Source organism: Anguilla rostrata, chromosome 5 (genome assembly GCF_018555375.3).
Source record: "Anguilla rostrata isolate EN2019 chromosome 5, ASM1855537v3, whole genome shotgun sequence".
Lineage (NCBI taxonomy): Eukaryota > Metazoa > Chordata > Actinopteri > Anguilliformes > Anguillidae > Anguilla > Anguilla rostrata.
Genome location: NC_057937.1, coordinates 43,672,124 through 43,697,722, shown reverse-complemented (window position 1 = coordinate 43,697,722; position 25,599 = coordinate 43,672,124). Strand labels below are relative to the sequence as shown.

Here is a 25,599-nt window from a genome sequence, read left to right as displayed (position 1 = left end):
CTAAATGATGCATCCAAAATTATGTTTACAATGCAAATACAATTGTGTGGCGTTCTTTTGCACAAAATGTCATCCAGAATGAAATCTGTATCCGGTGAGTGGTAACTGGCTGGGCGTCCCATAAAGCAGCGCGTATTTTGGCATGCTGTCAGACAGGCAGGAGCAGTTTCTGTTGACAGGATATTCTTGCCACTGAAGGAATGAGTGAATCAGTGCTGGACTGTGGACAGAAAAGAAGCAGTGGCTGGCTAATGTAAGCTAGCATACACTAGCATACACTAGATTTCGCATTGTAAATCAGGGAGAAAAAAACAAAATTGTTGAAAAATGTTTTGACTGAAAGGGAATCAATAATTGAACTTAACTTTTAATTTCACTTAATTACACTGTTTAAAACATGTAAACCCAAATGGTGCTTGAAATTTATCAAGCTTTCCTCATGAAATAGGTCGCTGTAATTCACTTGGCGTAAGCCTAGCCTAATCCATAAGAGGCTGAATTGTAAATGCTTTGAAAACTTAAGCAAATGCCATGGGTTTATTCTATTTGGAACCTCCCCATGTGGAATTACCAATCCCTAAGTAGTATGCTCTTGCATCACCACTACGCTCAAACAGAGAACATGGCAGTGGAGAAGCAGTGACCACTGTTCACACTTTAAGCCATATAGTGCACTACAGGAGAGCTAGCACTGATTGGAGAACTGCATCTCTCACTGATGAGAACTGCTAGCCTGTATGCGCTTGGTGAGCAGCTTGGGAAACCTAAGCAGTGATAAGCCGAGGAACTGTTGCAGACTTACCAAACTTACTCCAGTTGGGCCAAACAAATGTCCCATAACTGCAGGTCAGCTAATGATGTAGGCCAGGTTTGAACAAGCAGGTCTTCATATGCCTTTGAACTTTCGATGCACAAAGTGAGGTGTGTACTTTAACCTTGGCCTTACTGTAACATAATCGTATTAGTACACACTACCTGCCCAAATAGTCTTTGTTTTTCCAAACAACGTCTGGCCAAAGCAGCTGTAACAAAATGTGGTCTCTTTTCTATTTGAGGCCAATATGTGTATTATATCCCCAGGGTCCTGAGCAAGTCCTCAAGAGCACATGGCTCGTAAAATTTGGAGGAAACTGGAGTGAATGGAGTGATTGATCCCTTGTGTTGGGTACGGTACGACTTCAGGGTTTCGAGACAATTCAGCAGCAGAAAAGAAGGAAGCGGGGCAGTGCAGTTCCATGCCATCCACAGCTGTGCTTCTGAGGTTACAGTTCACATGTGTTGTGCTCCACAAAGCACAAACAATTTAACCACTTAAAGTCATTTTCAAGTGGCATGCGTTAAGGAGCAATGATTCTTAGGGGTTTTGTGTTTTTTTTTGGTAGTTTCAAGGGTGGCCATTCCTGGAATGCTCAGACTGCACTTGGATGAGCATACAAGTGTTAATGCTCAGATGCACCAGAGAGAGCTTACTATGCTCTTAGGAAAATATCATGTTGTGCAATCATACACCTCTTCTGATATCTAATGATACTTGAGAATCATAATAGGTTGTGTCACAACTAAGGTTGTCAGAATTCCAGCGTATGTGTGTGAAGCCATACCTGAAATAAAAATGAACCACTCACTTGATTTTTTTTTTTACACAAGATAGTGTGAACCATTCTAATGCTTTCATTGTGTTTAATGAAATTCAAACTGGTACCATTTGCTTAATTACACTTTAGTGCACAACCCAAATCTATTCTATAGACATTTGTGATCAGAAATGGTGCTTTGTATCACAGAATAGTTTTCTGTCACTATTGAAATACTTTGCTGCCCTCTAGCTTCTAAAACAAAAAGTAGGCAGACACCACTTGACAGCGCATTCAGGCGGCCACTATACTTTCAGCAAGGAGTGAAATTTTGTAAACATTGAAAAGGAATTTTTTTTTTTAATTGTTGCTGACTGCAGTGATACAACATCCGATGAAAAGATGCATGCTCCCAGTGGAAAGCCCTGTGAATGGTGAATCTGTTTGGTTCAGAGTCCATACATCACTTACCACTCAGATAAATAAATAGAAGTTGGATCATGGCAGACAGAGCTAGCAGTGAATCAAAATTTTTTGTTTTCTATTGAATGCCCTTTATATAATATACTATTAAACCAATGTCATTGAGGAAAAAAACACAAAGTGCAACTTAACTTAAACAGAAACTATCAAATCAACCCAAAAAATACAATACATTGAACAAGAAAAATGCAAAACCATTTTGTTCTTTGTCTTCTCAGTCTTTAATATGTTGCAGTTAGAGCAGCAGTTTGTTCTCATTCTCCATCTGCTTCACACTGTTTCCCATTTATTGCTCATTAGCTGCAGAACCTCTTTTGCGAGAGGCTACCACTTAACATACAGTAGGGGAACTCTAGCTCTGTGAGAGAAGCAGTCCTTGTTCAGAAAGTGGAAGAGAACCTAAACATCACACAAGAATGTTTAAAATGTGACAGCACATGATGAATGGCAAAAGAGTGCTCTCGGTATAAATTCCAATTACAAACACTGCTATTCGTGTGGGCTGGCACAATAGAATGATATCATCTCTCATATTATCTATGGCAATATGATCACATTTCCAATAAATTACAGAGATGGGTGTTTAGGCAGAGAGAGAGAATACAAAACAGCAACAATGGCTGATTGACAAATAGGTTAAATGATACACAGAAAAGCCATACCTATGTATGGTGAGTGCTAATGATGTGGTGGTAGCAGGCTAATGGATGCCATTCTCCAATCCCTAGCAGATGGCCCTTATTATTATCTTCCCTGCCCATCATGGCTGTGCCTGTGCAGAGTGAAGATTGACCCCTTTCAGCACCTGCCCAGTTTCCCCTGCTGTGGCACAACTGCCATTTTCTCCCCTAAAGGGAGCGTTTGAAATCACTTCAAGCCCTGAGTGACGAAATTGAGAAGCCATAAAAATGATGTCAACATGGTGTCTGGTCTCTCCTGTCTGGGCCTGGACTGTATGTTTGTTATGGACTCTGGAGAGTCTGTCTGGAGAGTCATTCTGAGATATGGACAGAGTGAAATGGGTGTTATAGTAGTTATATACACACCATAGAGCAGAATAGAAAATGCCCATCGAATTAGTTTCCACCAAAGTTTTAATTGCTTAATAAAATTTGATTGTGTAATATACAGAAAAAAGTATGAAAAAGTTCCTATAAAGGTACAAATGCTTGTCACTGGAGCGGTATTTATTTGTACCCAAATAGAACATTATTGTACTTTCTAAAGAACAAAAATGCACATCCACTGTACCTTTATTTCTCAGGATGTAGTAAATCATTTAAAACACTATAAACATTATCACAACGCAACAAATCTCAGTCTGTCACCCATTGAAAACCTGCCTGTACACTGTGTATACAGAATTGCCTACTTCCTCTTTTGAAAGTCAGGCTTTGGTACATTATCCCCAGTATTTGCACATGTAGGTGGAGTGTAACCTTCCAGCAAGGCTTTCAGTTGCATTGGCATTATCCAGTTTATTAATCTATTTGGTGCAAGGGTGAGACAGAGAGGTGGGTAGGATTCTTTAAGCACTACGCCTAGGTTCTTTCCCTGAAGAAGAGTGAGCCGGAACAGGAAATACACATGATTTTATTTTCTTCCCTATAAGCTCAGTGGTCATGCATTTTTGACCCACAAGCTATTTGTGTATGAAACTGGCTTCATGGTGTCAGTAGTTATTCTGAGTTCTCCACCAAGATGGCGTGGTGTGTCTTTCTGTGAATTTTTATTTGCTTTTGCAGGGAAGAATGCAGTGAAAGTTATACAAAGCCTGAGATGGAAAGCTCCCACAACGGTTCCTGTTTTTACAGTTAATATAGTGAATAATATCATTCGTCATTGCAGGTTAATGCTAACATGCAGTCCTCCTGTGAACCTTGAGTGATACTTGAGATACATGAGAATTAATGAGCGTATTGGTGAGCAGGGTTGAACAGAGGTTAAAAAACGGGGCTTGTAATTCTCAGCAGATTAAAATCTGAGGTGGGGCACTGCTGTTGTACCCTTGAGCAATGTACTCATTCCAATTCCTTTAGTAAATGTCTGGGTGCATAAATTGTTTGTATTGGATGCAGCAATGTAAGTTGTTGTGGATCAGTGAGCCAGACTGTATGGTTCATAAGTGAATATAAAGCATTAGCGCTGTTGGCAGGATAGATTCCCATCTTTCCTGCTAAAGGACAAATGTAAGCTAACTGGTGACCAAATTACTAAAACAAGTTAACAGACTTAGGGACTATGCAGGATCAACAGTCACTTCTGTTGTCAGTAACAACAGCAGAAGGTTGCATGAGTATATCCCAGGAGGCCTGGGGCAGAGAGAACTCACTGGAGTTCCACTTCTGAGTCCAGGCAGGGTGACAAACATACAGCAGCACCTACATACAGTATCCCTGCAGAGCTCAATGTTCCCTTTGTGTTTTTTGTCATATTGAGAAGTGGAATGGTGAGGAATCATCTGCTTTTCTGCTTTTTTGTCAATCCACCAGCTCTTGTGAGCCTGAAGAAGGAGAAACTTTCCAAATAATAGCTGAAATATCAGAGAAACAACCAGATTTTTAACAAATTCATACTATCAATAATTTTGTGACTTTGCCAGTAAAAGCTTTGATGGCTATAGCTGGTAGATGGCAACTCTTCTATATGAATGGGATTGTTGTACAGTGAAAGGGTTTCAGAACCATGCCTTGGGTTAATGATTACAATACTGTACACAGGATTGTGATTGTTGATTTGGTTGGATTTGGATTTCTTATATTCATTTGAATGCATGAAAACAGTTTCACAGTGTTGCTTTGTTTCACTTGGACCATGTTGTCTTTTATCTGTACTAAAACACAATCAGATAACTGAAGGATAAGGCAGGTTGAAGATAAATATTTTAGTTTATTATTTCTGCTTTTCCTGTATTACTGCAGAGCATTTTTGTTCAAATTTTCATAGCAAACTTTTCTTATGAAAAAGGAACCTTCAGTATTTAAATCTCGTAAAACATCATTTTATCTTGTCATTTGTAAAGGCCAGAAATTATATGTTCAACAGACATTTACCTTTAGATCCAACTTGAACTCCTCATTGAACTCATTTGAAGGCGTAATTATGGATTTATATTTAACTGGAATTGAGGGATAAAAGTGTCTACAATATACAGTATAATGCTGCAATTATTATGCAAAGTTTTATGTCATATTTGAAAACATTTAAGAAAATATTTAAGCCTAGCATAGAGAAAATGGCGAAGCAGTACTGTGAAAAAAGGAAGAATGGAGAAATATCCAGCACAAAGTTTAAAGTGATCCAAATTGAAATGTATTGGCCGTACAACAAAGAAAATGTTTCCACTGGTGGATCTTAATCAGCCAAACCACAACTGGCAGTTACAAAGGAGCTGTTACTTTGAGTGCATGTTTGTGTCCCAACAAGTGAGCAACAAACCTCAACCCAACCAGAAAAGAATCAACTTTCTTCTCCAGCAAATTTTAAATGATTAACCTGAATCAAGGAATTCTGTAGCACACTCACAATGCACTTCAGCAGGATGAAAACAGACAAATGTTATGGCAGAATACCTATGCCATAATACATTTTTTAAAATATAAATCAACAGCTGTTATTGTAAGTGTCTGATGGAGGTTTTGACTTTTGGCTCAGGCCACTGGATGAGTTTTGTAATGAGAGGTTGTGAAGTTAATAAACTGAACCCAGTAACTACCTATAACCTACCCACTAACTACCTATAAATACTCAAAAGAACAGCTATAGGTATTTGAGGATTCAAAACCCATTCCCTTCTCTCTCGGAGTTGCCGTTTCTAACTGCAATAGCACAGTGAAGAATGGGAGATGCCCACTCTATATCTCCAGCAAACTCATCTTCCTTCATGTTTGCCAACCCGATCCCCCCGTCCTGTGTAGTGAACTGTCCTACAAGCCTAATGGCTTGTCTCTGAGTTTCGGCTGAAACCCTACGTACTCAAGTGGCTGCGTCATGCAAGGAATGTGGCCAAGCAGTATGTTTTCATGCCCTGAGCGTCAAACGATTGTCATATTAGGAAGGATTTAACTTGAAAACAGCGCTTGATTGCACATCCGGACTTACTGCCTGAAATTGTGTGCCTGTAAATGTCCAGGATGGGGATGGTATTGTTATTGTGTGTTCAAATACTCTAACGCCCTTTCATAATAAAAGGAGCAGGGCGGTTTCTAAGATTGTGGGACTGTCACATGTTTGCAAATATTTCCTGTGTGCCTGCACGGCTTAGCGGGGGTAATTAAAAACCCAAAATGTCACCTCAGATCCAGCTTTGCCCCACTTGTAACCAAATTAGCCTGTGGCAATTGAGCAGTTTAAACTTTAAATAGTTTAACTTTAAACAGTTAAAGTGACCTAGATGCCTGCTGTAAATGCTCTCTGACTATTTACCCTTTCCCTAAATTGGCTGCTGGGAAAAAGTGAACCGCACTTGTCCCTGTGCCAGCAGGTGGGAAGCATTGCGGGTGAAATGCAGCCTGACAGGTCTGGTCAGGAGCCATGCCCATGGAGGTGTTTCTGTTGCCGAGCAACAGACAGCTCCCTTAGCCCAGGTATCGTGTAACACAGTGTCCCTGGTACGGTATCATAATGCGCTGCTGGGGAGAGCCAGACTGTGGCGCTCTGGACCCTGATGCTGACAGGAATAGAAAGGCAACCAATTGTTCTGGCTCTTATCAGCTGGGGAAGGAATTCCTGCATATAGCTGTCAGAGTGGAACGCTGTGCCTCTCTCTCTTTCTCTCTCTCTCACTCTCTCTCTCTCTCGCTCGCTCTCTTGCTCTCTTGCTCTCTCTCTCTCTCGCTCTCTCTCACTTGTGCTCTCTCTCTCTCTCTCTCTCTCTGTCTCTGTCTCCCTCCTTGTTCTCACAGTGCCTTGAGAAGTGAACAGCGATTGGGCGGTAGAGGTGTGTGTGCGTGTGCGTGAGTGTGTGTGCGCGTGTGTATGTGTTTGTGCTCTGGGGACAGTGTGGGAGCAGCAGGGTGGAGGTGCCTGTCACATTTGGGAGTAGACATGCAGAAGTACAGCTCCGGGGGATCAGTGACCACCACCACCAGCGAGGATCTGCCCAGTCAGGTAAGGAGCGGTGTGGGTTTGGGAGTGCCGGGCACCAGGGGAGCCCCCTAGCCTAGCCAGGCCTATTGGCAGAGCACACGTTCGCTTGCTGGAGTTCTTTCACTGTCTTTTACGACTACCCCTCCCTTTCTTTCCACTAATTTTGCTGACTCTGTCTGGCATGTCAGTGTGCTAGTGGCTGTATTTTAATAGCTTGTATTTCTGCTAATAATTTTCTGCTAGTTATTGGTGAGCTGATAGAATTTTCATGATTGTTCTCTGACATGTTTACCACCACACCGGGAGGCATTCTGTCATGTTTATTTTATCACTCCACCCTGCTCAGAAGAATACTTCCTAGTATTAAAAGACACTTAACAGAAAGGGATTTGTATAAGGCTAACTCCGACTCTAATATATATATATATATCATTTCAAACTGGAGGAAAGGATTATAGAAAGAAATCAAAAAAGAAAATAATAACTGGTTTATGAGTTTGAGCTGTCATTAGTCATCAATTGTATTTTATCATTTTTTTTGGCTTTTTGTTTCTGCTTTTGAAATTCAATACTATAATTTAAATTGACTATACTTTTATATGATGTATGTATTTTACCTAGTCAATTTCATTATATTTATTCTATTCTTCTAATCTTGGTCTATTCATTTATTTATTGTAATATGTTTTTATTTATATTATTTTTGTATATTTTTTGTTTATAGTTCATTCTATGTCTGACCTGTACTGTAAATCACTTTGGGCTGCAAATTCATAGTATGAAGGTCTATATAAATAAAGTGAATAATAATAATAATAATAATAATAATAATAATAATAATAATAATAATAATCAGCCCCTTGTGATCATCATAATTTCATGCTTTCTGTTGAGAAAACAAAATCTTTGGCAACAGACTTTTTATGATTGAGTATTGTACTGTACAGAGCTGTACTAAGGTACAATCTGCTTTATGGTACTCACTCTGTACTTTGCTCTTTTCACTCCCTATTTTTCTCCATATCTGGCATGATGAATCAGATTTGTAGTTCCACCCCACCACTGCAGAAGCCATGTGCACACTTGTAAATGTGTGTTTTCAGTAGCCACTACTAGCCACACTGTGGTCTTCCAGCTGAACGGCACAGCAGTTGCTGTGGTGGGTAAGGCAGGGAGAACCCTGCCAACTGAATCCCTCACTAGCTCGGTCAGGCTACGGCCAATTTCCCTGCTAGAATCAGCCCTGGAAGTCAATACCACTCAGCAAACCACAGCACTACAACCACATGATCTTTATAGACACACATCCTGACACCTTAATCGTGTGCTGTTTTGAAGCTGCCTTGGGTGTAACCTGTTATGTTCCTTGGCTTATATTGTGAGTCGCACCAGGAGAAGAGTATAGCGATTATTAAGTATTCATGTTATGAATAACACTTCGTCTGGAGTGACTTGCATGTAATTTGTGTTTTTTGTCCAATAAATAATATAGTACTACTAAGTATTAAGAATTCAGTTTTTTAAATATTAAATTATTATTTTAATATTACATAATCATTTTACAACCATATTTTTGAAAAAATGTAAATAAGGATTTGAACAGGATGTTGCATATACAGTTTGTAGTGTCATTTTATATTTACCTTAAATTTAGTTCTGCTTGTATCCATGTGTATCTAGCTCGTAGCTGTTTGTCTACTTGTGTCCAACTGTGTTTGATGTTCTCTATCTCCTCATGTGCCCAGAGAAGGATTCAACGTCTGAGACTGACCTTACACTCAGGTGAACCCTCTTCTGGACAAGATGAAACCAAGAATACCACAGGAAAGCAAATGGTGAGTCTCTTTAATTTACTGTCATTTACAGAGAACATCAGAAATGTCCTTACTCAAACTGAGAACAAATCTTTATTCCTGTGCTCTCTGCCTGTACCACTGAATCCTAACCTTTACCCCTTACACTCCACCTGTGACCCTGAAACCTAATCTTTACCCCTTATTCTCCACCTGTGCCCCTGAAACCTAACCTTTACCCATAATACTCCATGTACGCCCCTGAAAGCTAATATTTACCCCTAATACTCCACCGGTACCCCTGAAATGTAATCTTTACCCCGTATACCCCACCTGTGCCCCTGAAACCTAGTTCTTTACTTAATTTGTTATTGAATCAGAAAATACAGTTGAGGCCGTGCAGTACCGTAAAAAACTGCGTTCTGAATGGTTATCATATTATAAATACATTGCATATAAAAGGCACAGGAGGCCTATTTATATAATCAATAAATATAAAGTTTGCAGATCAAACCAACAATTAGTGTTATAAATAAACATAAGTACCACCATACTGCTAACTTATCCCAAAAGTAAATCTAAAAAGAAGGAAAGTGGATTCTGAAGGTTCAGGGGAGCTATGGCGCAATCTTTATCAGAATGAGTTTCTCCTGACCTGACTGCAGTGGGCAGCTTAGTCCACCATGGGGGAAGTAGTGTCTCCACATACGTCAGTATTATTTTTGAGGGTTTCTGTACTGGGCACTGATGGAGCAGGACAACCCTGACAGCAATTGACACTGGTAGGAGCACAGCGGAGTTCACACATGACAGGCTGTGCCATGAGCCAGGTATCCTCAGTACAGGAGTCTTTTTAAGCACTGCGCCAGCTGTGCGCATTGCCTTCTGCCCTCCAGCTGTTAGAACCTCTCCCCCCTCCCCGCCCCCTGCTTAACGAGCGACTCTGACCTGACAGGACTGAGGGCGGAGCGCTGCTCAGCCCCATTGCGCACAGGATTAATTACTACAGCCCATTGACTCTGTGCTATTTGACGGATCGGCGCTGTGCGAAGGTGTATTATGCCTGTGCACACAGAGTAAGAAAGAACGCCCGGGGTGCAAATTACCTCGGGACCCCTCTTTACCTGCGCAGCCAACCTGTGATAAATGCATCAACAGCACCTGTGCGCCAGCGACTATAGTGCACCTTACAGCATTTCCCCCATCTGCTGTACATTAACATACTAATGTATGTAATGAAGGAACATACTAACGCTTAAAAAGAATAAATAACCGCCTGACTAATTAATTCAACAGACATTCGGGCCTCATGTTCTCCACAGGACGACTGCCATGCCTGTCGTGAATATTAATGACTTTGGTTTGCTCTCTGTACGCACTACACGTGAGCTACTCGAGCCGAAATTCAGGGCACCACGATGAATACTTTGTCCGCCGAGGAGAAAAAGGCAGTGCAGAGGGGTGTCTTGGCGAGTTCGGTTTCATTCACGACAAAGAGGGAGGCGGTGATCCTGGAATTAGAAGGGCGTATCTGGTAAAACTATCCTTTCTGCAAGCCAAGCCCAGCTGCGACTGCTCATGGTGTAATATAGCAGGCTGCTGAGAATGGGGTGGCACTGCCTCACACCGATGGCAGATTATGTGGATGAGTAACATACTTGCCTTCAGCATTGTTCTAGTTTTCAGTTAATTGCGGCAAGGTTCATGTATATCAATGATGTTGATATGAAAATATCATAGATGAGGTCAGTTATGTTATACTGTATATGCGAACAACCATCTATAGAAAATAACCGTGTACTGTACATGCACCATATAAATACGGTTGAGATGGTTGACTCATGGACTCTGGAAAAACAGGACTAAATATTCAATGATTAAACAAAGGATAAAGGGCCTCTTTGTGTTAAGAGGTGTCATCAAGTCTCGATGAATGCATGTACAGTGCATTCACTCATGATACATCATGTAAGTACTGCACAATAGCTGCCTGCATAGCTGAGTGCACAATTAGACGAAGGACGCTTTCGATAGCAGACATATGCATCGCCGTCTTCCGCAACCAGTGGTCCCTGGTCAACCGTGAGTGCGAGTAGTAACTCCAGTGTATTTTTTGAGTGTCTTTCACAGGAAAACACTGTGAAAAAAAGCAGAGATTTATCTTGGGAGGAAGCCTGTGATTAAAACCCTCAGCTCAGAGGATGTGAAAAGAGTGACGTAATTGTTTCCCCCGTCTAATTTCTCCTGGGCCTAGAGACGCCTTCTCATTTTGACTGTGCAAAGCAGTAGCCTCTGCTAAAAGGCACAAATATTGACACCATGTAATAGGTCTTACCTCTTTCCAGAGATGGGAGACATAACAAGATTTAATAAGCCGAAAGCATTAAGGCAGCAGTCTATGCAGGCCCAGCTCACATTTACACGAACATACTGTATGCACTACATAACTGCTTGTTTGGTTAATCGGGTGTTCAGAAATCACTTGTTCCCCTTACTGTAAATCACGCTTTATAAGAGCATCTGCTAAATTAATGTAATGTAACGTGATGAAATTTAATGTAATATAATGACTGGTTTCTTATCCAGTGTGCGTGAACAGTACATTTAACAAGTGTGCAATTTACAGTATACTGTCAAATTTTAATGAGCAATTGTAACAACAGAATTAATTCAGAAACATGGGTGACAGGGAAGACATGAGTGACTGAGTGCATAGCTGAAACTTTTATGCCCACGTTATGAAGTACAACAAATTTATATTTCACAATTGCAAGCAGGCTATTACAGGTACTGTACACCCCCCAAGACCAAGTTATTGAACCAACAATGTGTGATTTTGGTACACAATGAAGCAGCGGGGATTCCAAAGTTGAGGCAGATCAGACATGAGTTCTTTTTCAGCATTCTGATATTCAGAATTTGATTTCAAAGGTCTGCATGTCAGAGAAATTGTGTGCTGTTCTTTTTACACAGCAGGAAGAGAAAACTGCCAATGGGATGAAGAGGAGAAGAAATGGCTACGTGGAACCACCAGAGCAGGTACTGCTGGAACATTGACAGAAAACAAGTGCTCTCTCTCTCTCTCTCTCTCTCTCTCTCTCACTGTATTGCTGGAGTATTGACAGAAAACAAGTGCTCTCTCTCTCTCTCTCTCACTGTATTGCTGGAGCATTGACAGAAAATAAGCTCTCTCTCCCTCCCTCCCTCATAGTATTGCGCAATAAATGCTGCCAAATTGTCAAATATGCACACACCCACTCCAACACCACCACTCCCAGAACGGGTGTCAGCGTACAGACTGACAAAGACGTCATTTCAGTTTCTATTGTTGTGTTGTTAACTGTGCGGGTGGATTTCTTTCTTCCGACTCATGGACAGCAGGCCCATAAATCCTGTTTGATTTAGATTTAGATCTAAAAGGACAAAGAATGCGAACCGACAACCATGATTTATGTCAATACATTAATTAATATTACATTAAAGAAACTACGGTATTTCTTTAAATATAGTTAATGACACATTTTTAATATTAAATAAAACATGTATATGAAATATAATTCAGAATTATATGCATGTGTCATAAAATATATTTTAAAGTCTGAATAATCGTATCATAAGTTAAGTTAGAATTTCAAATGTGGAACTGGCATTACCTGTTATATTGGCCTAGTTCAGTATATGAAATGAGATTGTAAATAATAATTAATTACAGATCACAAAACTAACTTTTAATTACTCATCAGATACTATGGACCCCTTGTGTATTAATATTAATTCACATTAAAATAAATGAACTGCAAACTACTGTATCATAATCATACTTCTTTCTCTCTCTGCATGCACTTCTTCGTACTCATAGAAAATCAGGCTTGCAGGGAAATGATCCCCACGAGACAGCAGGAGCTCTTTTATTAGGCTGCAGAAACATGACACCACTGCATTTAGGCCCATATTTTCTTGCATTGTTGTGTCTCCAGTTCTGAGTACTCAGCAACGTTGCTGGAAATGCCTGAGCACATGCACGTTCGCACACACACACACACACACACTCACATAAACAGACACGTGCACCACACAGACACGGTAAGAACACACATACACATTTATGCATGCATGTACAGCTACACTATTCCTCTGGAAACTTGACCAGGATGACCCTGTCTTCTGCAGCACCCCCCTGGTGTGACCAATGGGGTGAGGGAGAATTCGCCCCTGCGGCTGCCAAAGGTGTATGGTGCGGTGCACAGGAAGGGCACAGACGGCCAGCAGGAAGTGATGGCGCGTGAGTCATCTGTCAATCACCTGAGGGACCAAATGAACTACATCCGAGAGGTGAGTGGAGGCCAGCGCTCATCACAGAATGACCTGAGAAATTAGCTGTGTTACTGAGCACAGTCTGTCCCAGCCAGCACTGCTCAGCCAGCACTGCTCAGCGTAAACACAGTCTGACCCAACACAGCACTGCTCTGTGTTACTGAGAACACAGCCAACACAGCCAAAGCACAGTCTGTCCCAGCCAACACTGCTCAGCATAAACTCAGTCTTACCACACACAGGACTGCTCTGTGTTACTGAAAACACAGCACAGACACAGTCTGACCCACCTAGCACTGCTCTGTGTTACTGAGAGCACAGCCTAAGCACAGTCTGACCCAGCCAGCGCTGCTCTGTGTTACTGAGAGTAGATGAGTGGAAGCATGGATGGATATGCAATGCACAGCACAACAATAATTCTCTAGACATTCCATTCACTTTTAACTAAAACACTAATAACAAAGTAACATTGTCTATTCAATATCTTCTTTACCTTGAGAATGAGGTGATGTGAGGAGGCCTCTCTTGCCTGCAGGTCAGAGACTCCCTGGAGAAGGTGAGGGAGCGCATGTACGGCCAGTTTGGAGGAATGCAGCAGTCCATGCAGAAGCTCTCTCAGGACATTCGGGTGAGCGAAGCACGTGTAGCACAAAAAAACGAAAACTCCTCCATCACACAACAAATTTGATGAAGTCATGGTCAAGTTTTCTGTCACTTTTACACCACCCCGACTGGTACTGGTACTGAGGGTACTGCAGACTCTGACGTGGTGTGTCTCTGTCCTCCCCCGTTAGACTGCCAATGCTCAGAAGCAGAGCCTGGAGATGGAGGTGAAGACCCGGACTGCCGCGATGGACAGCTTCGAGCAGATGAACAGCTCCCTCATATCCGCCAACATTGACCTGCAGGTACACGATTATTGACACTGTGGTGCGGCCCCGATTAAGGTGTGGCTTCGATTATTGACACTGTGGTGTGGCCCCGATTAGAGACACTAAGGTGTGACTCTAATTATTGACACTGTGGTGTGGCCCCCGATTGGAGACATTTTTGTGTGGGTCTGAATAGCAGCACTCTCATATGGCTCTGATTAGTCTCAATCTTATTAGTCTGATTAATGACATTCTTGTGCAAGTCTGATTAGTAACATCTTGGTGCGGGTCTGCTTGGTGATTAACAAAACTTGTGTGGGTTTGATTAGTGGCACTCTTGTGTGGATCTGATTAGTGGCACTCTTGTGTGGATCTGATTAATGGCACTCTTGTGTGGATCTGATTAGTGATTCTCTCATATGTTTTTATTTGTGGTAGTGTTTTGTAGATCCGATTTTATGACACGTTTGTGTGGGTCTGATTAGCGAGGCACGCATCTATCATTCATCTGGTAGTCCAGTTGAAAAAATAAACATAGTGATGGACACTAAGTCTTTTAGTCCAAAGTTAACACTTTAATGGCTTCAGAAGCACGTTATCATTTTAATGGTTAAAGAATTCACTTTTCCGTAGTTCAATAATATTATAATAATGTGGTATCGTTGTAAAGTTAATTTGCAGACACCCGAACCCCTTACAGTGTATGGCGCATTCCAGCAGGAAAGAAAGCAGAGTAAAAACTAAATCAAAACTAGTACAGAGCTGTAATGTGCAGCCATTTCAATAACACTGAGTATTCTGTCATCTCTGTCCATCTGGTTGCTGAAAATTGAAAACCTGTGCTGAAAGGTGAATGGGTCTTTTCGCAGAAATCCCTGCTGGAGAAGTGTGTGGATCGGGCCGATGCCAGGGACAAGATTCAAAGTTTGTGCAGCTCCTGTCAGCAGGCAGAGGAGACGCTGAGAGAGAGAGACAAGGAACTGGCTGCTGCCCTGGCAGCGAACCGGTCCCTCCGACTGCAGGTACTGCAGGCACCCCTGGCGTGTGCCTTCACATGGTACAGTCCAGGATTCTGGAACATGGTTGTAAGCCTTTGTGACAATGTATCAAAGAGAAATCCAGGGGTCATCCAGACACACGGGGCTATGCTAAATGAGAGAGGGGTGGACAGTTGACACAGCTGGAATAGCTATGGACATGAACGGCTACGTCTGAATAATGTACGATGGCGGGTAGGGCAGTGCATAGTCAGCACAGTACAAATAGAATCACCTGAACCTGAGAGAGAAAGAGGCAGCAAACACTAGTTTCAGTTCTCAGTCCTGGCCTCCGGAAACTATTTCAAGCATCTGACATGACGTTATAGTATTAGCAGGTTATCGACACCCTGCAAATTGTATAGCAAGAGATTAACCGTGTATGCATACACACCCGTGAGAAAGGTGAAATGCTATTCACTGAGAGCAAAACGGGAGGAAAGGATCATAAGCCTGTGTGCAGTCTGCAATATTTTCCGTAAGACGAGCTGCATTTATTACGTATGATAAATGTAATTATTGGTGTGCGCTGCCGTCTTGAGCAGCACCCGTGAGATTGGCAGCTCTAAGGGTCCGCCTGACAAACGCACTGTGGCGGCGGCTCAGGTGTGACTGATGTGTCATACCGTCACGGACATAACCCTCACAAGCCAGGTCACAAGACAGGCAGGCAGAGGCAGCGAGCTCTGGAGAGATGCGATTGTGGTTCTTGGGGGAGGGGTTTGTGGGTAAAAACATGCTGAGTTTGCCGTGCGGAGGCTTTGATGTGGCCTCCAGCTGGCTGGATCTGAGCCGCCCTCCTCCCCGCCCTCGTCTCATGGCCCTGCTGTTCTGATGATCTCCTCTGCCCGGGCCCGATTCCGCTCGTCAGCGCTTCTTCCGCGTGCGGTCGATCGTCGGGGCTCGGGCTCACGTGTTTCCACTGGGCCACAGCTCACGTAGCCTATCATTCTAACCCCTCAGTCTGAAAAGAGAGCACCCCTGTGACAAACTCAAGAAAAATAATGAATTTCACTAGAAAACTGTGAAAGCTTTTTTCTGTGGTTGACAAGTATCATTTGTTCCCATATATATATATATATATATATATATATATATATACATATAAAATACATCATGCTGTGCCTGCATCAGTTGTTGGGTTAAGCTTGATTTTGCTGTAATTTGTGCATTAGGTGGAGGTCTCCAAGGAGGCAAACTCCCAGGCGCTGCAGGAGACGATTCGGAAACTACAAAACCAGTACGAGGAGCGGCTGCAGAACGAGCAGAGGAAGCACAGAGAGGAGGTCGAGGCACTGCGGGTACTAACTGAGTTACTCCTTTCTCACTACTCACTCCTAGTTACATTGCAGTCAGGCAGGACTCAGGAAAACAATATGAAAGTCCTTTGAAATTTGCTTGCTGGAGTGCGTAACTGTATCACAGACAAAGTACATTGTCTCCATCTAGTGGTCAGCTTTAGACATTTTCATTGCTGTTGATGAGGAAACGGCATGCTGTTCTTCTGGACTGTATATTCTAACTTCTTTGGTTTAAAATCCAGGCACAATTAGATGACTACGTGAAACGCCTGGAAGAGGCCGAGAAGAATCTCAGGATTGCAGAGGCAAAGATCGCTGAGCGGGATCAGAGGATTATTGAAGTGGAGCGTCTCCTGGACTGCATGGGCAAGGTAAGGAACCCAGAAACACATGCTGCTGTGGACTGCAGTACCGCAGACCAGAACAGTAGGGTTTTTATGCTCTTCCTCCCTTTTCTCCCCAATTTTGAAAGCCTAGTCATGTTCATTCTACGATTTTTTAAGAGCACAGACAAGTGTGTGCTCTCCTCTGAAACATGAGAAATTGCCCCCACTTCTCTTCATACTGCGGTCGACATGTCAGGGTCGCACAAACATGAGTTGGAGGAAGACACGTTATGTACCCCTCAGCAGGTGAACCGCAAGCACCCAATCGACCAGCGGGAGTCACTGGTGCGTAATGAAACATTGTCATCCGTACCGGTTTGAATTCGTCTTCCCTGGGTGACACTAGCATAATGCATTGTTTTGCGGGGCTGCCAGGTGCAGTCAGCACTGACAAGGTACAGAATCTATACTAGACCATGGGGCCCATCCACACACTGGAACAGAGCCTTAACAGGATGAGCCACATGGCAGCTCTGCTTTAGTTTTTTTTATTTTTTATTTTTTAACTGACCAACAGAACTTGTTCTAGTTGGTTTTCGTGTTCTGGAGAAATGATACATTGCTCAAGTTTCCTGAGTGAAAATTGGTCTGCACTTTGACAGGAAAAGAGTCAGCTGCAGCAGAAGCTCCAAGAGTGTGAGACACGTCTGCACAGGTTAGGAAACACTGACCAGGTGGATGCTAATACAGCCAAGAGGTAAGCAAAAATCTATATAGCAGATACTATTCTAAACATCTTACATATAGACATATATAAAAATATAGATACTTTTGTTTGTCACTTTGGATAAAAGTGTGCCAAATAAATGTAAAGTAATATAATGTATACATATTTAGGTATGTACAGGTGTGCAGCAAATATTGGATCTGGTGCCCCCTGGTGGCACTGACAGGAGTTAGCAGGAGTGTGTTTTGTTTCAGGGCTCAGAAGCTGGAGGGAGAGGCCTCGGGCCTCAAAGAGAGAATCAAACACCTGAATGACATGGTGTTCTGCCAGCAGAGGAAGGTGAAGGGCATGATAGAGGAGGTGAGGAGGATAGAGTGCACACATGTGCATTTACACAGGAGCACACACACATACCTATACACACACACATGCACACACACACAGGCAGATACAGTAAAATGCATACAATCATGTATTCAGGCACAAATACACAGAAAAAGCAATAATGCATGCATTCACATACACAAATGTATACATGCAAACAAGTAAAAACTGTGCATTTGCATGCACAGATACACATACAAAAATCACTCAAACACACAAAAGCCAAAATGCACACAATTACTGTATGTACGCAAACACATATACACATGCACATTAGCAAAAAGCTCACTGTGTAGGCATTTTCACATACTAATGCAGTCATCAGGAACGTTCACAGATAATTTGTGATGTTATCCAAAACCTTGCACACTTGAACCCTAGCATTCCGGTAACATGCAGAAGATGAATACTCACACAGCAATGCTTTTCGACCTGATGAAGGTTCAACTTGGATCAAAATATTGTCTAGCAAAGGTGCATAATAGAACCTCAGTGTGTGAGCTCTACTCTTTTTCATTGCTGATTCTTACAAATCTGCACCTTTTGTGATGAGCGTATAACTATACTTACAGAACAATGCTTCACCTGACTTTTGCATGGGTTAAGTAGGACCCTCACATCTGTATTTTGTCCTTTTCTGAATGGAATATAGGTTGAAACATTACGGAATAAAATGGTACAGAAGGATATGTTCATCACGGACCTGTTGAATAAAATCGCCCTCGCTGAATGTGAGGTAGGACTTTGGAGGTTGGATCCAAAACTTCTAATTACTACACCTCTCTCAGACCTGTCTAATTTCTTGGACGTATCATATACACACAGAATGGCAGAGTCAAAGGCCCTCTCTAGTGTGCAGGTATGCAGCGTTTCTGTCACACTGCCATTTTGTGTGTATGTGATACAGGCTGTCCAACCTACTCTTGGTGTTCCTTTAGGGTGTCAAGCATCTCCTTCATAAAACCAAGCCTGACTCTCCTTTCTGGCTTCCTCCTTTCCCTAGAATAATGAGTTAGAAAGCAAGCTGAAGTATTTTGTGTCTATGCAGAAACTGAGTGCAGCTCCAGTACACACAAGAGAGATTGGAGTGGGCTGTGACCTTCCTCTTAGGTAAACACCTGCTTTTCATGGCTCAGTATCAAATCAATGTTGTGATGAACCTGAAGGATTAAAGCATTTCCTGTTTTACTGCAACAGAACTGAAACGCAGGCAGGAGATGAAGCCCAGTCCAGGCCGGTCAGACAGAGTCCACTACCGCGCAGTCGAGTGGAGTCCAGTTTGCTGAATTACTCTCCTGTGCAGTACAGCAGGTGGCTCCAATCCAACAGCGCTCCGCTCAGTAAGAGCACGACGAGCTCAACGCAGTCCCCCCCTTCCTCTGTAAATCCAGTCCAGTCCAGCTCAGCCCAGAACGGCACGGAGGCGTCTGCTTCACCACAGACGTCCTCAGCCCCCTCGAGTCCTGAACGCTCCACTCCAGCTGTATCCAGTATGCAAGCGAGATCCATCCAATCAAGAATAAACACACCTTACATGAAACTCTTGGAAATGACCCCAAGAATGAACACTGAATGAGATGAAGAATTTACCTGTGTTGTACTGGTCCCCAGTTTGCACCTTCTGTGCTGTTTGTATGTGAAATGTTACAAGAACTGTCCTTAATGGCATCTTGGGTATTATTCACAAGCTTCACGCTGTGTTATTTTGTAAATAAATTATGATCTGAAAGTTTTAAAGCCTTATTTACCTCACAGAGCATAGAGGTAAAGGAAATCATTCTGTATACATGTAAATAGTTTGTTATAAATTTGTATATATGTACTTTAAAATGATATTTTTGATGCTTTATGTTTTATGTTTTTGTTTAAAAAGAATAAAGTGCTAAGGTTTTACGATATGGAGTTTGAACTTATAACAGTAAAAATGTAAAAAAGAATATGCTGTATTTGTAATGCAATATGTTTGTGATGGAGTATTTCCTTTACATTTGCTCAGGACCAATGTACTATTTTATTACTGCTCAATTATTTTCACAAACTATTGTAGGTTTTATATTCTACCCTTTTGATTAACATACTGACAATCCCCTGCTAAATCATGATAATGCTCTGTCATAATTCTTCTTGAGAATAGAAGAGAAATGCCTTGCCATTCAGAGCCAATGGCACTGTTATATCTCTCTACACTGCCATGTCTGTATACATGAACCCCCTGAATAAGACCTGCTTTTTTTGTTTTTGTTTTTTACAGAATGTAAATGGGTTTCTATTCAGTGCCTGTGCTGTGTGTAATAAAGGTAAAAACAGATCCACTAATAATTTCAGGCATTAATTTTTGAGATCTGATTGAATCAGCTTGTCAAAAACAAGCTCAATCTTCCCTGACTGTTTCCATTGTCAAAATGCAGTGTATGCAACCTAGTATATTTTACAGTAGCCACATAGCAATTGCACTTTCTAAACAAGTCACAATAAGGTACCACAAAACATCAAAAGTGTTCCTGTGCAACGTACCTCACTATCAAATTTCACATTTCACAGTTTTTGTGGCTTGCGGAAGTTGATGAGTAACAAATGGTAACCAACCTTTTCAAGCCCAAGATCACTTTTTATTCCAAAATGTAGGCCGAGATCTACCACTCAAATATCTTCCTATTAAAACCCACTTACCACAAGTAAGACTGTTCATTATCATATTTATTTTTGCACTTTATGTTACGACAGGCTCAATTTACGTGCATACATACACACAAAGAAAAACACAGTTATGCAGTTATCTGTTCAATGCACAATATTCATATTTACGGTAGGCCTATCTGTTCAATGCAAAATATTCATATTTACAGTATCTGTTCAATGCACAATATTCATAGGCCTATTTACTTTCTCAATTCAATGAATAATATTCATATTAGTATCTGTTCAATGCACCATATTTAGTTTCTCAATTCAATGAATAATATTCACATTTACAGATACCTTGTCATGTTAGTCCTGTAGTTTTATTTTTACTTTTGGAAGCCAAAATAAACATATTGATGCTGAATGCACCTTAACTAACATAACAACATCGACATGGCTAAGGGTTCGGCGAAAAAGAAATCAAAAACGTATTATTTCCACCCGGAATGGGAGCATTAATTTCTTTTCACGTCAGCGAATGAGAAGACACGTCCCATCGCTCCGTCCTCATTTGCCACCTTTCCGCCAGACCAGCGGAGGACTACCACTAGAGCGCGTACAACGTTTCTCACGGAGTTAATATATTTTCGACGCTACTTCCGCTTAAGCTTCCGGTTTCCATACAGCAGATGCAGGTGGTACAGGGAGTTGGATGTTGAAGTGCGCAACGCGATAAACAGCCAGTTAGCTGTCCGTTTCTGTTATATTAGTGACTGGTTTAGCAACGTTACTTGAATTTATTCGTTTTCGATTTCGGAAGGATGAAGTAATGTCCTCATCGTTGACTGAACGGCAGGGATACACTGGTGATCTTCTAAGCAGGAGTAAAGATGAGCTCTGTGAAATTTTACTACGCCAGGAGAAACTACTTTCTAATAAGTAAGTTGGACGCCCACTTGCCAGCGAACTAACTGTACATTTAGAGACAGTTTGAACTATCCTCCGCTTAGCTATTTTTGTAAATATCACATTTAAACGTTGATACTTTTGCTTTCCTGATACCGTGTGGCATTTTAGATATTGCTTGAGCTCCTGACTACTGTCAATAATTATATAGTTTATAGTGTACAAGAAAATTGCAGATCAGTAAGTTGATGAGAATTAGTGGCTTTCTGACTCCACTGAACGTGTGTGTATTGCTACTATGTAACGCTTTTAACTGATGTAATAAACTTAGTGACGTGTTACTGCTTGCTAGTTTTAATATGATTGATCTCTGTTGGCTTTCCAGGAGGTTCATTCAGTCCCTCCCCGATAAAGGGAGGAAGATATCAGACTTTGTGCAGAGAGTGCGCCTGGCCCTAGCCCACCATGAAGAGGAGGAGAAAAGGCTCAACATGTTGTCATCTGTGAGGACAGAGTTTCAGTCCAAATATCAGCAGGCCCTGTCCCAGCGGCAGCCTGGGAATCATATAGACACACCCAGTGTGGCGCTCTCAGAAACTTCCCAAAAAGCCCAGCAGGGTACAGTCTCAACTCCCGAATGGGTCGACCAGAGGGGTTCTCTGTTGAAAGCCCCCCCTGCGGTCCAAACTGTCAGTGTCGATGATCTAAGCGAGACTGCTGTAAGCATGGAGACGGTGTCTGACGGTGTTGCGGGGCTCTCAGTGGCCACTGATAGGACAGAAGAAAAAGACCTCGCTGAGGCCTTGGAAAAGGTCACGCTGACAGAAGGAGCAGTTTCCCCCACCGGTTTGTCAGCAGCTGAGCACAGGGACCGCGCTGGAGACGGTCCGTCCCACAGCGAGCGGCCGCAGAAGAAACCGCATTACATAGAGGTGCTGGAGAAGTCTGAGACGAATCCGACCACTAGGAGGCCAAAGTTCAAGCCCAATCAGTGAGTAGTGTGTGCTAGTCGTTGTTGTCATGGAGACTTGGAGGAGCACACAGTGGTAATGGTGACTCCTTGGTCTACGCAGGATGCTCCAGAGGACCGACGGCTCCTCGGCGGGCTCCTCCCCCAGCCGGTCCCCCGGCGGGGTGGCCCACCTGTCCGCCGATGCCCGGAGAGAGAGGGACAGGAAGCACCTGGATGACATCACTGCCGCCAGACTGCCTCCGCTCCACTACAGCCCAGCTCAGCTCTTGTCGCTGGAGGAGTCGGTCTCCCTGCAGCAGGAGCACAACAGGAAGTGCGAGGTGAGTGAGGCGTGTCACGCCCTCTGGCCTGCTGGTGGGTGGGGCCAGTGGGTGAGTCTGTGCAGACCCATATAGATGGTAAATGGACTGCATTTATATAGCGCTTTTATCCAAAGTGCTTTACAATTGATGCCTCTCAATCGCCAGAGCAGTTAGGGGTTAGGTGTCTTGCTCAAGGACACTTCGACACACCCAGGGCGGGGTTTGAATCGGCAACCCTCCGACTGCCAGACAATCGGTCTTACCTCCTGAGCTATGTCGCCTGTGGAGAGCCATACAGCCCAGATATCAGTAGTTCAATTTCGATTGTGTCTTTAGCCACTTCCTAGAGGACCCATGTATCTATAACTTCACACATAAAATGCATGTACTTGTTAAATTTGATTTGAATGGGAAAGTTATCTTACTGGTCCCATGTCTAACGGCTAGGGATGTACATTTCAAGACATTTGAATATTTCATCACTTTCAAGGTAGAATATTTCAACAAACAAACCTTGCTTTTTTGTGTGACTAGCTCACTGTAAAGAGAGTTGCACACACGCATGTGTTCATGCAGGAAAATATATTAAGATCTGTTGTTTTCTGCAGTAGGGTTCTTAGGTTGTGCTTGTGGAATTGTTTATGAAAATACTGTAATATTGACTCTGGTGATGATGGGTCCTGTAATGGTCAAACTCCTGGCCAGTCGTCAAATAAAAATATGTGTTTTGGGGCTGCTAGGTAGCTTATCCTGGTCTTGTATTGAATTCCTGTGTGTAGATGCGCTCCGTGATCTGTTACCATATCCAGACTGCCAGTACTGACCAAATATGCATGGTATTCTATCTCATCCTTAATATACCAGTACACAACCTTGTGTTCAGTCTGAAGATGGAAGACCTTGAAACCACTGCCTGGGCATTAGCAGGATTGGCTGATGCATGCCTGTCAGCTGAGCGTACTGAATTTGTTTTTCTCATTTCACAGAGTGGGCATTGTGTGTTTTCTGTTTCAGGAGCTGCAGGCCAAGATGGCCACTCAGAAGCTGAGCGAGCGCCTGGGCGTCGGCATGACGAGCTACAGCCCGGACGTGGACCAGGCTGGGTACAGGGAGACGCACGCTGACGGAGCCCAGCCCTCCTCCGACGAGGATTAGATCAGTGTGAATGTGGGCGGAACCTTTCTGCTTTCCCCGTCTGCTGATTGGGCAGAGCTGTGGGCAGTCCCAGAGGGGGAGTGTTTTAACGAAAGCTTGAAAGGCGGTTGGGATGGCCGTGGAAAACTGGTATGGCGCTCGTAACGGTAGACGCACTGAGTGAGCATGTCAACTCTGGGGCACAGATTCATACAGACTTGGCCGACTCATGAAATGATGACCTGCTCTGCTGGTCCCTAAACCTCAACAGAAACCTCACTCTGATACCTTGTGATTCGCAATCTCATGCAGTATTGTCAGGCATTCTTTTATAACGTCCAGGAGTGAACGATACTCTGCACTTGACGCATCGAATGTCAGTCATGAAGGAGATAGCTTTTATAGCGCATTTCAGTAAAGTGTCTACACAAGCACTACCAGTGACCACGCTGTATGTCCTCAGTGTCATGTATAAACTTTATATGCCCAGAAAATGGAATCCTCAGGAACAGCAAAAAAAACTGCTTCTATTTTCCATTTGCTAGTGAGCATTGTGGTGTTATTATCATTTGTGGTTTTTACCTTTATTACTTTTAGAGTTATGAAACTCTAAGTACATAGAGTCAGAAGATAACTTTCAAAGTGCTTTTAAAAAAACCAAAATGGTGAAAAATTGCATATGCACGATTTTTTTCTCAACACTGATGTTATGCAAAGAACCACGGAAAATAATTATGAAACCACTGAGTCAACGTATTTTTGTATGTTTTATTCCTTATTTAAAATAAAACTTTCCATACAGTATCACATCTATGTTTATTTAATTATGCTTGAATAAATTCATTATTCCATTTTCACTTGAATGAGCACATGGACATTTAATGCGCTTTAATATTAACGTGTGTGTGAGATAAGATTTCGGTTTTGTCCTTGAATGTTTTCCTACTCCTTTGTAAGTTTTATGAACCAGGGAGGACGTGTTTCTCAATGTGGTGACGTTATCAGTAATTAAATCAGTGGCGTGGATCCGAGGTCTGTAGGTGGGCAGTGAAATATTGAGAACTTGAAGTATCTAGGTCAGCGACGGAAGTTCCTGCATCTGGATTAGATTCAGCATCATGTTTCTCCGCAGACTGGCAGAGCGTGTTGGGCTGGCAGCTGCCGGAGATTACCGAACGCAGTCACAGTTTTAGTTTGATTGCTCAGATAAGGACGGGCCAGCGCAGCATTTCTCAGAATCGCGTTCTCCTCTCATTTTTAAAGCATATGTTATTTTTTAATACCTGTCAGGAAATTTCTGGAAGGGAAAGAAGAAGAAAGGGCGGAGAGGAATGAGGGCAGTGTAAGAGGAACTCGGCAGTTGATCTCTGTGATAACCCCTGGTAATTGGCACTAGGACGTCGGGGGCAAGGGGCCGGCTGCTTAAACAAACATCTGGGCGCTCTGTTTAGACGTCTGGCCTGATGGACTCCAGACAACGCTGCCCGACTTCCAATAATAAATATGTCAGAAATGTCCAGAATGGATGGTCCTGGCGCTGGTATTAATTAGGTCTACCTTGCTTACGTAAATAGAGAGACTGTTACCAATTTAGCGCTGGATTTTAAAAAGTTTTTATGAGCTCTCATCCGTGGTGTCCGCCGTCATCCTTGTTCCTGCCGTAATTCACGAGCATTGATACGGCCAAGCTGGAACCGAACACGCCTGCTGTGGCCAGAGCCTTTGAGTTGCTAGTTTGCAGGGTTGTTTATACTTTTGTCGGT

General features: G+C 42.6%; 1 protein-coding gene across 1 annotated transcript; it reads left to right on the top strand.

The window, feature by feature from the left end:
• Positions 1-6,697: 6,697 nt before the first annotated feature.
• Positions 6,698-24,640, top strand: polr2m (RNA polymerase II subunit M). Its single transcript, XM_064337996.1, has 18 exons — positions 6,698-7,166; positions 8,891-8,980; positions 11,912-11,977; positions 13,109-13,270; positions 13,788-13,880; positions 14,047-14,160; positions 14,994-15,146; positions 16,337-16,462; positions 16,705-16,833; positions 17,451-17,545; positions 17,770-17,875; positions 18,552-18,635; positions 18,948-19,009; positions 19,097-19,469; positions 21,270-21,460; positions 21,813-22,418; positions 22,501-22,720; positions 23,717-24,640. The coding sequence occupies exons 1-18, from the start codon at positions 7,035-7,037 to the stop codon at positions 23,855-23,857; spliced, it is 2,943 nt and encodes a 980-aa protein (XP_064194066.1). The 5' UTR covers positions 6,698-7,034; the 3' UTR covers positions 23,858-24,640.
• Positions 24,641-25,599: the final 959 nt, after the last annotated feature.

Excerpts from the sequence above, each read along its gene's own strand:
- polr2m (XM_064337996.1), top strand. The coding sequence starts at position 7,035 with ATGTGTTTGTGCTCTGGGGACAGTGTGGGAGCAGCAGGGTGGAGGTGC. Across the intron at positions 8,981-11,911 it reads ATACCACAGGAAAGCAAATG|CAGGAAGAGAAAACTGCCAA; the intron begins GTGAGTCTCTTT and ends CTTTTTACACAG. Across the intron at positions 16,463-16,704 it reads AGGAGGTCGAGGCACTGCGG|GCACAATTAGATGACTACGT; the intron begins GTACTAACTGAG and ends TTTAAAATCCAG.